The sequence below is a fragment of the Pelobates fuscus genome, chromosome 8, assembly GCF_036172605.1.
Source record: "Pelobates fuscus isolate aPelFus1 chromosome 8, aPelFus1.pri, whole genome shotgun sequence".
NCBI classification, from domain to species: domain Eukaryota; kingdom Metazoa; phylum Chordata; class Amphibia; order Anura; family Pelobatidae; genus Pelobates; species Pelobates fuscus.
The window spans coordinates 21,100,424-21,116,604 of NC_086324.1; the positions used below are offsets into that span (position 1 = coordinate 21,100,424).

The following is a 16,181-nucleotide window of genomic DNA, read 5'->3' on the forward strand; positions in this document are numbered from 1 at the left end:
AATGTGATGGAAGATAAGAACCATTTGGCCCATCTAGTCTGCCCAATATTTCAAAATACTTTAACTTAGTCCCTGGCCTCATCTTAAGTCTAGAATAGCCTTATGCCTATCCCACGCATGCTTAAAGTCCCTCACTGTGTTAACCTCTACCACTTCAGCTGGAAGGCTATTCCATGCATCCACTACCCTCTCAGTAAAGTAATAGTTCCTGAAATTATTTTTAAACCTTTACCCCTCTAATTTAAGACTATGTCCTCTTGTTGTGGTAGTTTTTCTTCTTTTAAATATAGTCTCATTCTTTACTGTGTTGATTCCCTTTATGTATTTAAATGTTTCTATCATATCCCCCCGTCTTGTCTTTCCTCCAAGCTATACATGTTAAGATCCTTTAACCTTTCCTGGTAAGTTTTATCCTGCAATCCATGAACCAGTTTAGTAGCCCTTCTCTGAACTCTCTCTAAGGTATCAATATCCTTCTGAAGATAGGGTCTCCAGTACTGTGTACAATACTCCAAGTGAGGTCTCACCAGTGTTCTGTACAATGGCATGAGCACTTCTCTTTTTCTACTGCTAATACCTCTCTTTGGCCTTTATTTTGTTTTCGGTTTTGTTGTGTGTTTGAAATAATTCAATTTTTACGATGTTCTTTAAGTCATAAGAGTCGTAGTAACACAGCACATATCTTCCAATACACCGTAGTTGGCTATACCTGTATCGGGCTTTGTATTTTTACCTAGATTCTTTAACTAGTATAGTTTTTCCCTTCAGCCATCTAAAGTGACTTTGCTATGCATGTTGTTTAGATCATTTATGTTATTTGGTTACCTTTTGCCCAAACTTAGCTGACTTTACACTACAGTCTTAATTACATTACTTACCTTTGTAGTCTGGAGCTGGTACTTTGGACACCTATAAACTGGGGATAGTTTAGTTTAATACTTGCCTGGTATTTTCCTGGCTCATTCTATATAACCTTAGCTTAGACTTAGGGGTTAATACTGTTACTCTATAAGGCTCTGGATCATTTGCATCATTGCATCATTTGCATCTATTACAAATACAAGACCTAGGTCATCTAAATGAGCTTTACCTGCAGCTGCCTACTGCCAAATGTTTTTCTGCACAAAACTGTGAAAATTCAAAAATAAGCATGGAGAAAAGAGTCATATGTATTTGAGGTATTATATTTTATATTCGTAAGGGGTAATGCACTGCCCATACTTCCATTTTTTTAAGGCATCAATGTAATATTTTTGGATACGCTTTTTAAATTAGTTAATATTTTGAAAAATATTTTAATATGTTGATATTTTTGATAAAGAGAAGTATTTTTTTTTATAAGCATGATATTTTTTTTGATAGTTTAGTATTAAAAACAAATCATTTTAAAAGTTTATCCAACAAATGTTGTGTCATTTGAAAAGGATATTCAAAAATATTAAGGGCCTAAATCTGTCACCTGTCAATGTCCTTAACCATGCATGACTTGTAACGTTTGTAATGTTTGAGGGATCTACTCACTCTTGCCATTATAGTTAAGATAAAATTACAAAAAAAAAGTTTGTCATAAACTTCTTTAAACATCATAAAAACTTATTTTTTTTTCCCCACTTTGTGACCGTAATCGTTAATCTGGTTAAGTATTCAAAGCTGGAAAGCTGAATAAGTTAACTTATTTTGTGAAAATATTAATATTTGGAGGAACATTGGAATAATTTTCAACAAAACTGATGAAATGTATTGCCAACCACAAGTCTACTTTTGATAAAGGACATATTTTAATATTAGCTGGATGTCATTCTAGTGGGCGAGGGTACAAAGATACAGCAAATCATTTAAATGCAATTAAAATGTTCATTTAGGACAGAATTGGATTGGAATCAAGAAATTGTATATCCCTGACCACCGTCTGAATATAAAATTTAATGATTCAAATTGTTTAATGAGTCTTCTTATTGTTCATTTGGTGAACTATGGGCACTGTGTTTGTAATTGTATCTGTTAATTTATTTTGTATTATAATATTATTTATTAAGCAATGTCAGACTCACTATTATAAAATATTCTAGAATTATTTGGGCCAATCCATTTAACCCCTTAAGGACTGGACTTTTTTTGCGATGTTGTACATTTGCGACCAGGCATCTTTTTACACTTTTGTGGTGTTTGTGTTTAGCTGTAATTTTCCGCTCTCTCATTTACTGTTCCTATACAAATTATATATTGTTTTTTTCAGGACAAAAAAGGCTTTCTTTACATACCATTATTTATATAATCTCATGTAATTTAATTTTTAAAAAATGAAAAATATGATGAAAAATTTAAAAAAATACATGTTTTTTGACTTTTATGTGAAAAATATTTTATTCATCTACAAAAGCGAATGAAAAAAACTGCTAAATAGATTCAAAATTTTGTCCTGAGTTTAAAAATACCCAGTGTTTACATGCTTTTTGCTATTTTTTTGCATGTTATAGGGCTATAAGTACAAGTAGGATATTGCGGTTTCAAAACATATATTTTTAAAATGTATCAATAGTGACATTGTAACACTATTATCTGTCATAAATCGCTGAATAACACCCCACATGTACATATTTTTTTTTAAAGTAGACAACCCAGGGTATTCAATATGGGGTATGTCCAGACTTTTTTAGTAGCCACTTAGTCGCAAACACTGGCCAAAGTTAGCGTTCATATTTGTTTGTGTGTGAAAAAAGTAAAAAACTAAATTGAACGCTAATTTTGGCCAGTGTTTGTGACCAAGTGGTTACTAAAAAAGACTGGACATACCCCATTTGCAATACCTTGGGTTGTCTTCTTTCGCAAATGGTATGCCATCATGGGGGTAATTCTCATTCCTGGGCTACCATACGCTCTCAAAGGCAACGTAACCAACCTGGCCATTTTCAATGTAAAAATATTTGACCCATATATTTGACCCTGTAACTTTCAAAAACGCTATAAAACCTGTACATGGGGGGTACTGTTATACTCAGGAGACTTTGCTGAACACAAATATTAGTGTTTCAAAACTGGAAAATGTATCACAACAATTATATCATCAGTAAACGTGCTGTTTATGTGTGAAAAATGCAAAAAAAGTAACTTTCACTGACAATATCATCGCTGTGATATGTTTTACTGTTTTGAATCACTAATATTTGTGTTCAGCAAAGTCTCCCGAGTAAAACAGTACCCCCCGTGTACAGGTTTTAGGGTGTCGTAGAACGTTACAGGGTAAAATACAGTGCTAGCAAATTAAATTCTCTGGACTTTCGGCCTGGGTTGGCAGGCAGGTCCCTTAAATTGCAATCAATAAAATAACTTAATTATGTAAAAATATTACATAAATACGCACGTAGAATTTAAATATATGTGCATATTTATATATTTGAAGTCTACGTGTATATTTATATAATTATTTATGTAATTTTGTATATGGACATATGAATAGTTCGTATTCTTTTTATTTATTTATATATACATAGATATATATACAATTTCATTCTAAGTGTATTTTGATATAAATATATATATATTAATATCAAAATACAGTTAGAATAACATTTCGGATAGATATATAATTTTTTTTTAATTTTTATTATTATTTTTAATTTTTTTAATTTAATTTAAATTATTTATTATTCGTATTTTATAATAATATATACAATATATATAGTTATTATATATATTATATATATATATACGTGTGTAAATTAATTATAAGTGTATTTTTATATTAATATATGTACATATTAATATAAAAATACACTTAGCATGACATTATATATATGATATATAGACATATATTATATAGGTATAATATATGTCTATATATCATATATATACATATATATAATAATATATATATTTTTATTAACTTTCACTTTAAATTTTTTTATGATTTTACACTGGCAGGGAGACTGCCTGTCAGCACAGACAGTCCCCCTGCAGGCAGAGACTAGGACACCTATTGTGACCATGTGGTCGCCCTGTTGGGCGATCACATGGCCCCAGGGGTCCTAATCCGCCATGGGGAGACTGTCTGGGCTGCAGGCAGTCTCCCCACACCGGGAGCAACGCCGATCGCCGCCGGGGGAACGACGGCGATCGGGTAAGTACATTTTAAATTTAGGACGGTTCAGGACCGTCGTCGGTCGGCAAGGGAAAAATGCCGATGACGGTCCTGAACCGTCTTGCGTCCTTAAGGGGTTAAACATTTTGTAGTACTGATATGTATCTAAAAAATGGAATGTAAAAGATCTGAAAGATGTAGATATAATTTGTGTCATTCATGAACAGCATATGGTATACAGTGGGACCGCGGTTTACAAATTTAATGCGTTCTCCAGGACGCTTCTTATTGCAAAACATTTGTAGACCGAAACGTGGTTTCCTATAGGAATGCATTAAAAACCAATTAATCTGTTCTGGAGGTCAGAAAAAAGTCAAGCTGGCATGGAAACCAACACACAATGCAGAACACACAATAAAAGGCATGTGAATGACGAAGCTCAGCTCCCTACCTTTCCACAGCTTGAGAAATGCACCAAAAATTCCCAAAACAACTGCAAACAATTTCCAGAATGGCTCGAAAACTCGATGCAAAAACTGCTCCAACACCTCCACACTCGGCGCCACATGCTACCCCCAGCATGCAGGGAGCGGTGCTATAAACCTCCTAGGTGCAATGCATCCTGGGGAAACTTGCTATGTATTGCGAAAAAAATGTGTAAACCGAGGCATTATTTTCAATGGATTTTCATTTATAAATCGAAAATGATGTTAACTGAGGCGTTTGTAAACCGAGGTGCCACTGTATTTAGAATTGTTGTCCTGATGTAGTTATAGAGTTGAAGTTACCATTGGTAAACCTTCAGTGACCACAACCACTAGGCAAATATTTTTATATGAAGGTCGCAACATCACAGCATCTTTGTATGAGTAGTGGGGTATAGTAAGAAATTATGCTGGAACAAAGAACAAAGAATCATTTTCTTACAGGCAAATATAAAGGAAATGTACTGTTAGGAAGGATAACGAGGCAATGATATATATTTGTGTATAATACCATCATTATCCATTAGACAGTGAACTCTATGTACATAACTGACATAATTTAAGTGCATAATCAATGATTATGGTTAAAGGAACACTATAGTCACCCAGACCACTTAATTTCAATAACGTTGTCTAGGTGAAGTGTCTCTGTCTTCTTAACCCTGCAATGTAAAACATAACAGTTTTTGAGAAACTACAATGTTGACTTTGCAGGGTTCAGTCCATCTCCGTTGACTGTCGGTAAAACTCTGTCACGTGAGGTGGAAACCCCATAGGGAAGCATTGATTCAATGCTTTTCTATGGGGAAGCTAGAATGCGTGCACGACACTCGCCCAGCATTTAAGTTCCCAATGCTGCTCTATCTGGAGCATTAGACTGACTTCGGTGGAGGAAGACATGCCTCCTCCATGCCTCACGGAAGGTGGGGAGGTAAGCAGTAAGGAGCTGGAGAAAGGTAGGTAACTTTTATTGTTTACATTTGTGTTGTATCAGTTGTGGGACCTGAACAAGAACAAGAACAAGGACAAGGACACTATAGCGTTACAGTTTTGTCTTCTTAACACCATAGCTTTCCTTTAAATAAGAATTGTCATTTTTGCCACTATATTATGCACGGATTGCTCTTTTTGTTGCAATATATTTGTTGTGAGAAAATGGATTTGAAATGTATATAACACTTCTCCTGCCCACATATTGGTTTTATTTGATGGCACTAGCATCGTTGAGACCAGTGTACTGCTGGCAGTGCCAAATTAACAACTTTATTGGGCCAAATTCACAGCTTGAGTTTCTATGGGAGTTATGTAGAATGAGTAATTGTGGATCAAAATCAAAATTAGAGCAGTCACATTGGAAATCAATAGAATGTTCCTTCTCCACTCTTAGAACTTTGCAACACAAATAGTCTTTGTACAAAAATTTGCAGTTTCCCCATGAATATGGATTGGATCCATTCCTCTCTCTTTATACAATTCTATACATCACTGATACATATATTGTAGGAGATTTATCAAAGTATTCTGCTCTAAAAACTGGTGCAAAAATGTGAAGCACTCATCAGTAAAATATGCCTAATGGATCAACTGGTTTCCATTGCGATTGACCCACTTTGAGCACTGCAGATGAATTTTTTTAGAACAGAACACTTTAAAATACATCTCTCTCATAGAGACAAATTCCCCTCTCTTATTAAACAGAACACTGTACACTGTACAGAACACTGGTGAGACCTCACTTGGAGAATTGTACGCAATACTGGAGACCGTATCTTCAGAAGGATATTGATACCTTAGAGAGAGTTCAGAGAAGGGCTACTAAACTGGTTCATGGATTGCAGGATAAAACTTACCAGGAAAGGTTAAAGGATCTTAACATGTATAGCTTGGAGGAAAGACGAGACAGGGGGGATATGATATAAACATTTAAATACATAAAGGGAATCAACACAGTAAAGGAGGAGACTATATTTAAAAGAAGAAAAACTACCACAACAAGAGGACATAGTTTTAAATTAGAGGGACAAAGGTTTAAAAATAATATCAGGAAGTATTACTTTACTGAGAGGGTAGTGGATGCATGGAATAGCCCTCCAGCTGAAGTGGTAGAGGTTAACACAGTAAAGGAGTTTAAGCATGCGTGGGATAGGCATAAGGCTATCCTAACTATACGATAAGGCCAGGGACTAATGAAAGTATTTAGAAAACTGGGCAGACTAGATGGGCCGAATGGTTCTTATCTGCCGTCACATTCTATGTTTCTATGTTTCTATGTAAACCTCACTCCAAAACCTTAAAATACACTTTTAACATGTTCCTAAACCTCTTTTTTAAATTTGTACAAAAGGAAATCTAGCTGCCTTTGTTGTCGCTGTTGGAATCCAGAGTTATTTTATATAATGCTCTCTGTGCACCATATGAATTTATATGGCGTGTCACACACACACACCATTTACAAAGAACACACTCTCTTTGATACATGCAGTATTAGCAAGAACCTCGTAATAACACTATTTAACATGTCATGCAGACTTTTCTAGTAATATCTGCTTGACATCTGCAAAATTATATGTATGGCTTTCTATTCACTGGTCAAAAGTTATATCATTAAAGGCATTTTCCAGAACGGATGAATGACCTACATAATGAAATCAGAGAATAAAGATATGACTGGGAGCATTGAGCATATGTAAAAAATAGATATTTCTTATATACATCATATATGATATGATGTTTTGCAACATAATGGGAAAATTTGTACATATGTGTGCAGTATAGCTAACTTGGTCTATAAAGAGTATCTTTACAGTAAAATATCATAGAGTTGTGTGCTCCTTCACTCTCAAAAAGAGTATCTTTACAGTAAAATATCAGAGTTGTGTGCTCCTTCAATCTCGAAAAGAGTATCTTTACAGTAAAATATCATAGAGTTGTGTGCTCCTTCACTCTCAAAGAGTATCTTTACAGTAAAATATCATAGAGTTGTGTGCTCCTTCAATCTCGAAAAGAGTATCTTTACAGTAAAATATCATAGAGTTGTGTGCTCCTTCACTCTCAAAAAGAGTATCTTTACAGTAAAATATCATAGAGTTGTGTGCTCCTTTAATCTCGAAAAGAGTATCTTTACAGTAAAATATCAGAGTTGTGTGCTCCTTCAATCTCGAAAAGAGTATCTTTACAGTAAAATATCATAGAGTTGTGTGCTCCTTCACTCTCAAAAAGAGTATCTTTACAGTAAAATATCATAGAGTTGTGTGCTCCTTCAATCTCGAAAAGAGTATCTTTACAGTAAAATATCATAGAGTTGTGTGCTCCTTCACTCTCAAAAAGAGTATCTTTACAGTAAAATATCATAGAGTTGTGTGCTCCTTTAATCTCGAAAAGAGTATCTTTACAGTAAAATATCATAGAGTTGTGTGCTCCTTCACTCTCAAAAAGAGTATCTTTACAGTAAAATATCATAGAGTTGTGTGCTCCTTTAATCTCGAAAAGAGTATCTTTACAGTAAAATATCATAGAGTTGTGTGCTCCTTCACTCTCAAAAAGAGTATCTTTACAGTAAAATATCATATAGTTGTGTGCTCCTTTAATCTCGAAAAGAGTATCTTTACAGTAAAATATCATAGAGTTGTGTGCTCCTTCAATCTCGAAAAGAGTATCTTTACAGTAAAATATCATAGAGCTGTGTGCTCCTTCACTCTCAAAAAGAGTATCTTTACAGTAAAATATCATAGAGTTGTGTGCTCCTTTAATCTCGAAAAGAGTATCTTTACAGTAAAATATCATGAGTTGTGTGCTCCTTCAATCTCGAAAAGAGTATCTTTACAGTAAAATATCATAGGTTGTGTGCGCCTTCAATCGCGAAATTTTAATAGAAGGTAATGCTATTCAATATGATATATGTAGAGAATAAACATAGTGGATGTTATTAAGTTGTAGCACACATTGCAGGGTTGTTATCTAATTTTTTTTTCAGCCTTTATAACATAAAACATATATATATATATATATATATATATATATATATACCGTATTTTTCGCTCCATAAGACGCACTTTTTTTCCCCTCAAAAGTGAGGGGAAATGTCTGTGCGTCTTATGGAGCGAATATGAAGCTTTACTTTCCTGTCTTGCAGCGTTGGCCGGCAGCACAGGGCGCACCGCGGTAGTGGAACTTGAATTTCATGTTCCGGTTTCCGGCCGGACTGAAAGGAAGTGTGCACAAGCTGAGTGCGCACTTCCTTTCAGTCCCGCCGGAAACCGGAACATGAAATTCAAGTTCCACTACCGGGGTGCACCCTGTGCTGCCGGCCAACGCTGCAAGACAGGTAAGTAATTATGGGACAAGGGGAGGGGGACAGTATGGGAGAGAAGAATATGGGGAGGGGGATGAAGTCTATGGGGAGGGGGGGATGAAGTCTATGGGGAGGGGGGAGATGAAGTCTATGGGGAGGGGGGGGATGAAGTCTATGGGGAGGGGGGGATGAAGTCTATGGGGGGGAGGGGAAGGGGGGGATGAAGTCTATGGGGGGGAGGGGGAGGGGATGAAGTCTATGGGGAGGGTGGGGATGAAGTATATGGGGAGGGGGGGATGAAGTCTATGGGGAGGGGGGGATGAAGTCTATGGGGAGGGGGGGATGAAGTCTATGGGGAGGGGGGGATGAAGTCTATGGGGAGGGGGGATGAAGTCTATGGGGAGGGGGGAGATGAAGTCTATGGGGAGGGGGTGGATGAAGTCTATGGGGAGGGGGTGGATGAAGTCTATGGGGAGGGGGTGGATGAAGACTATGGGGAGGGGGTGGGTGAAGTCTATGGGGAGGGGGTGGGTGAAGTCTATGGGGAGGGGGTGGGTGAAGTCTATGGGGAGGGGGTGGGTGAAGACTATGGGAGAGAGGAGAAGACTATGGGAGGGGGGGACACTATGGGACAGGGGAGAAAACAAATATTCTGTACAAACTGTCCCATAGTAAGAAACACTATGGGACAGTTTGTTCAGAATATTTTTTTCTGGGTTTCTTCCTCTAAAAACTAGGTGCGTCTTATGGTGAGGTGCGTCTTATGGAGCGAAAAATACGGTATATATATATATAACTTTAAAATCATTTTACTTGACTTTCATTTAGTGTTATTTTGCAGATGCAAGAAATTCACCACCAATTGTCGTAAGTATAGTGGTTGCTCACTTACTATCATGTAGAATGGTAATAGATTATATCCGGACATCATCAACTGTCACAAAGATCATAGTAATTCACCCTACTTCTATTTGTATGAAATATTCCAAACCATACTATTTTTTTAGATTCATAATGTTCATGCTGCATTCATATTGCATTTAATGTGGCCTCCAGCTTGATGGTGCCATGGAACCATTAAAAAAAATATTCTAATAACAAACTCTCTTGTCCTAATTCACATAGTTGCTTTCTGTGTACACTGATTTGTATTTTAGATAGTTCACTGGGTTATTTGAAATTAGCATTTGTGCTACGTGCAGTTTACACGTTTTAGGCAGTGTTAATTTTGTCGACTAACAATTTCAGTCACATTCTAGTCTACTAAAATTTGGGAGATTTAGTCAACTAAAACCAGACTAAAACAATTCAGATGATTAAAATACACTAAGACTAAAATGACTTTTTACTCAAAAGACTATGACTGTTGCAATCCATCCCCCCCCCCTTTTACACCCTTCCCTAGGGGAGACGAACAAAATCCAAACTATGAACCTCTACACCAGAAGGAATACTCCCCTTCCTATTTTTCTTTTTATACCCTAAATTGAAAATGCTCAATAAAAAGTAAATTGTAAAAAAAAAAAGACTATGACTAAAACTAAATTGAAATTTGCCGCCAAAATTAGCACTTCAGAGAGGGGCTGTGGAAGGGGCAAAAGAGACAGACCAGGGCTTGGGAGGGATACACATAGAGGGCGTGGGAGGACACAAAGAGACACAGAAGGGCTGGGGAAGGGGCAAAATAGACAGACCAGGGCTTGTGAGGGATACACATAGAGGGCGTGGGAGGACACAAAGAGACATAGAAGGGCTGGGGAAGGGGCAAAAGAGACAAATAGAGGCTTTAACTAAACCCATTAGATTTAGTAGACAAAAATCTACTAGAGATTCGGGTGACTAAAATACAACTAAAACTAAATGGATTTTTAGTCAAAAGACTATGACTAAAACTAAATTGAAATTGCAATAAATATTTGGGGGGCTTATTTACACATGACTAGGGTTCTTCCAATGTATAAGGATTTATCCATGCGTGGACCACTTGTCCATTATACTGAAATGTGTATTTGTTTTGTATATTATGCAGAACATTGTTTTTGATGTTATATATGATGAAGACAAAACAAGATTTGATTTTCCAAGCACGGTAATCAAAAGCAATATATTTTATTACTATCAACAAAATAATAAAGATTTGTCGACTAAGCTAATTACTCAATCTGTTCTAATACATTTTTGCTATGTTACAGAACCTTTAGATGAAATGTTTCAGAACATAAATTATCTATCAAACATGCAATTAATAAGAATTATATGGTTTCATTTCATTTTACACTCTCCATCTCATATTATTTTTCAATTATATTACACACAATTTATCAAATTCGCTTCCATATCTATTTTCCACCAAATTTGTTCCAGGACTTTCAGATATCAAATGAATGAAATATTAAGTCAGAGGAAACCAATTGTATTTGGAATATCAGTTTGCGGGGACTTTGAAATGGAAAAAATATAAAAAAGTTGCTTTTTATTCTTGTTTTAGAACAGAATGAAAATGATTTTGTATATGTTTTAATCATTCAAATCAACATATGTATATATGTATTTTTTTAAGAAAACAATATTGGAAATATGAGCATTTAATTTTATGAGATTAAAACCATGCATTTTAGAAATGATTACTTACAGTACTTCCAGTAAAATTGATTTACCTAAGGTTTTATAATCTGTCAGAAAAAATATAATTGTTGGAAAGCTGGAAGTCAGTAATGGCTATCTGCCCACTTTTTGATAAAACAAAAACACAATTTAAATAAATATATATATATATATTAATGGAGATGCATGGATATAATTTGTGTTTTTAACATTTTGTTGACAAGTCCACAACTTTTAGATTTTAAAATACATTTTAAGTATAAATTATAGGACAGTAGATATCTAAGTAGAACAATTTTGTCTTTGTAGTTTTGAATGTTGGTTAATAGCTGATCAAATAATGCAATGGGTGGCATCACTACTGGTTTTCTTATGACAATATATTTATTGTAATTATTGTTAATATGTTCATGGCTTCACAACACCTTTCCTTTTTTTCTCAATATTGTAAATAATCGTATTTCAAGTACGGTAGTATGTCAGCTTAGAACTTATGTCATGCATAATCCTTATCACCCTGTTACGCGTCCACTCTCCCTGATTTTTACTTTGGACTACATAACTTCAAAATTACAGAAACATTTGAACATTATTTAAGTAAAATATAGTATGCAAGTCTAACACGGCCACAATCACTTTGTTTCCACCTGGTAAAGAATATTTGTTCATTGAAAAGTCACAAAAAGAAAGCGTCGCAATAGATTGTCCCTGCCAATCAACAAAGGGGTAATACTGTTCTTGATTGAAAACTGTGTTTAACTAATAGGTATTCTTCAACCAGACGACAAATATGGTGTTTCACTATGGTAATTGTAATCAGGGCAAACTTTTTGTACAAGTTTGTAATCTATGCTGAAAAAAGCGATATAAATGCAAATTACTTTGAATGGCTTAGAGCACAACCAAGAAACATGACTTTGGGTCTGCTCTTGGTAACAGATTTTAGAAGGATCAAAGTTGCACAATGCAGTCTTTTTTGCTCTGTCTGTTTTTTCATATTCAATCCGACAGTTAAAAGACTTGGAATCCTTGTTCTCGAGAGTTGACTGAGCAGATGTTTCAAATTCCACCACTTTAGAAGGAGGCACAAGACTGACAGAAACATTCCCAAGTCCAGTGGAGTTATGTCGGAAATACACGCTGAAGGTCCCGTTCCCATGATCCACAATTTTTCCAGTAATGAGCAAATTCAGTTTTACAGTCTTAATATTTGAATGAAAGTCTCCCCATCCAAACATCTTTTTGAATTTGCCTGTTTTAACAATTGGCCGACGCTTAGTTCGTACAAGAGATTCTTGAGTATCACTAATGTTGGCCAACCAATTCCAGAAGTTTTCCACCGTATCCACATAAGACATCTGGGGTTGCCTTTGCAGAGCAGATTGCTTAACAAATAGACGGAGTGGACTGTGAAGTCTGCCATGGACAACATTATTCACCAAACTTTCATCTGGATCCTTTTCATCCCATTTCAAAGCTCCTGTTGCTCCCAAAACTTGTTTGTCACACAAAATCTGTTACAATAAAGAAAAGTTGAAATTAGAATTTTTAAAAATCATAGTGACGTTTGAAATCCAATATTTAATGCTATAGTTTAAATAGCAAATGTCTTTTGTTCTCTTTGCTTATATCTCACTTAACAAAAATGCCAAATGTATATCAGTTATGAAGAAAAACGGTCTAGTGTCTGAACTCAGTAGTAGCACAAAACAAAAGTCGGGAAAAGATGAGCAAACAAAGCTTTCTTGGTTTCAATCTCTCTACTGTCACACATTTTTAAAATAAAGCTGTAAAACTTGTTTTGACTTTTAAACTCTATCTCTTCATTTGAACGTGAACTAGTTATAAGACTGCTTATGGCACAAAACCCACCCAGAACCTCTATTCAAAAATCTTCACATTCAAGCATTTTACACATTTATGAAGAAATAACTCTATCTTATTCTCGTTCACATTAGACTGCACATTGTACACAAATTGATTATAGTCTTTGCAATTGACCATCAATGCAGCTGTTGATCTATTTATCAATTAACAGGAATTGTCAGGTCCACAGCAGAAATGTTTATGTTTCTACTGTGAACAGACTCATCAGCCCTGCAAATTATTAGTTAGTTCTGCCATAATGACAGTTTTTCACCATAAGAAATGTCTTTTCATTTAAGTCGTGTAGAGGCGGTAAACTACTCCTTTAATAACATTAAAAAAAAAACTTTTTGTTTAATGTTTTCCTTGAGAGATAATGCAGTAGCTGAAAAGTGCTAATTTTATCCTAATTTGCCTTTCATTGTGAAAGGTAGGATACCTTTTACCCATATCCCATCTAGGACTACAATCTGGCTGAACTGGAACACGTTTTTTTTTGGGTCACCTTGGTTACTCTGTGTTAAAAGTGGTGGAACATAAATAATAGACTTAATAGACTTATTAATTCTTAAAATCTGTAGCTTGTGCTCCTATTTGACTCTTACAGTGACCAATCCATAATTTATGCTAATTCATAACCTCTTCCCTAACAAATTGTTATTGTTTAAAAAATTGTTTGACATTTACATGAAACATGGTTTGCCTAGCTGACACCAAAATATATACAAAATATTAACTTTGTGTGTAGATTGGTGTTCAATGATGCCTGCAAAGGAACTATGCAAATAAATACAACTTCAATCCTTAAATGAACACTCTAGACACCAACACCACTTTAGCTTAATTCATTGGTTTTGGTTTACACATCATGTCCCTGCAGCCTCACTGCTCAATTATCTGCCATTTAAGAGTTAAATCACTTTGTTTATGCAGACCTAGTCACACCTACCTGCATGTGACTTACACAGCCTTCATAAACACTTCCTGTAAGAACAGTTCTAATATTTAAATGTAAACTCTCTTTATTGTACAGTCTGTTTAATTTTTAAGGAGAGGGGGTGCAAATTCTGCAGCTCTTTACAATTTTATTAAGAGGACTTTAAGAGCAAATGAGATAGACTACTACAGATTTTAAGAGGAACAATAGACTGACGAGGACCCCGATTGAATAAACTTACAAACTAGAGTATTTTTGCTGTAGCTGTTGATGCTTTCCTACTTCCAGTTTGAATATAACATTTCCTTTTCGTCACTAATACAATATGTCATAAAGAGTTAATTTGTCATAAAGTTTGCCTTTAACATTCCATGGTTGGAGGAACGTCACAGTCAGTGTGACAGAGTGAAATGAAAAATACGAGAATACCATTTACTTGAAGACAGGTGAATATTTGATAAAAGTCAATATATTCTGATCTCAAAGCAGTGCTTTTCTTAGTGGAATTATGAACCTCATCACAATCAATATAAATACACCCGGAAATTCAACACATTATACTTTAAAATTCCTTCATCCACTTTCTCAAATCATTTAACACAAGTTTAAGTATTTTCAGACAATGAAGACTAGTTCATCAAGCTTTTCATACTCTTTTATTCCAGATCTATGAAAAGCATTAACAAAAACTGTAACTTTTAAAAGTAAAAAAAAAATTAAAAAAAAATTCAACGTAATCTGTCTAAGCGTGCGACTTCCAAGCATTCATCATTACTTGAGCAATTTGCGTCTTGGCCGAGCTTATGAATTTCACAAAGGAATCCACACTTGGTAGATTCAGAGATAGCATTGCCATTTTACAGCCCTGCAAGATTAATAACATGAATTTGTTTTACATCAATTAAAAGGGCCTTCCTTTGTTTGAAAATGTTGACAGGTCCTGTAATGCACATCAGGATACATTCAAATTTGAAGCTGCTTAAAATATAAATTAATCCATTGATGCATTTTTTTTCGCTCGACTTTAAGAGACAATGAAAGTTTTCCATATTTAATGAGGTGGGTATGAAAAATATTACTCCCAACAAAATTTGATTTAAACCTTTTGTGCTTAATTATGATATCACTTATAGACAGAGCTCACTTATTGAATCAAAGCAAAAAAAAAAAAACTAAAACAAAGGTTTCTGTGTAAATTGATGTAATAAAAAAGGTTGAAAAAACCAAAGTGACTTAATTTTTTCACAGCCCAGGCAGCCCTCCCACGGCAAATCAGGCCCCCGGGGGCCATGTGATCGCTCTCAAAGAGCGATCACATGGCCCTCTATAGCTGGCTGTGGATCTGCCAGCAGGGGGACTGTTTGAAATATCAGACAGTCCCCCTGCTGGTGGGAAGTATAAAAAATAAATAAAAGACAAGTGTAAAAATAAATTCAATATATTTTTATATATATATAATATGTATATATATTATACATATAATATTTATACATATTATATATATGTAACGTCATACAAAGTGTATTTTAATATTAATATAAGTATATATATTAATATTAAAATACACTTAGAATGACGTTACATATATATAATATGTATATATATTATATATATAATAGATGTACATATATATATTATATATAAATACGTATAATTAAAATAATAAATAAATAAAATAATAAAATAAATAAATAAATTTGATTGACATGCCTGACAACACAGGGAGAAAGTGCAGAGAATTTAATTCGCAAGCACTATATTTCACCCTGTAACTCTCCAAGACACCATAAAACCTGTACATAGGGGGTACTGTTTTACTCGGGAGACTTCGCTGAACTCAAATATTCGTGTTTCAAACTGGTAAATTGTATTACAACGATGATATTTTAAGTAAAAGTGACGGTTTTTGCATTTTTTACA

At 34.8% G+C, this 16,181-nt stretch overlaps 1 protein-coding gene across 1 annotated transcript in view; it reads right to left on the reverse strand.

Annotated features, from left to right (window-relative positions):
* Nucleotides 1-11,665: 11,665 nt before the first annotated feature.
* NXPH2 (neurexophilin 2) overlaps nucleotides 11,666-16,181 on the reverse strand; it is an 88,441-nt gene continuing 83,925 nt past the window's right edge. The window contains exon 3 of the mRNA XM_063428588.1: nucleotides 11,666-12,972. Within this exon, the coding sequence (XP_063284658.1) occupies nucleotides 12,232-12,972 (741 nt within the window). The 3' untranslated portion in view covers nucleotides 11,666-12,231. The remainder of the gene's footprint in view (nucleotides 12,973-16,181) is intronic.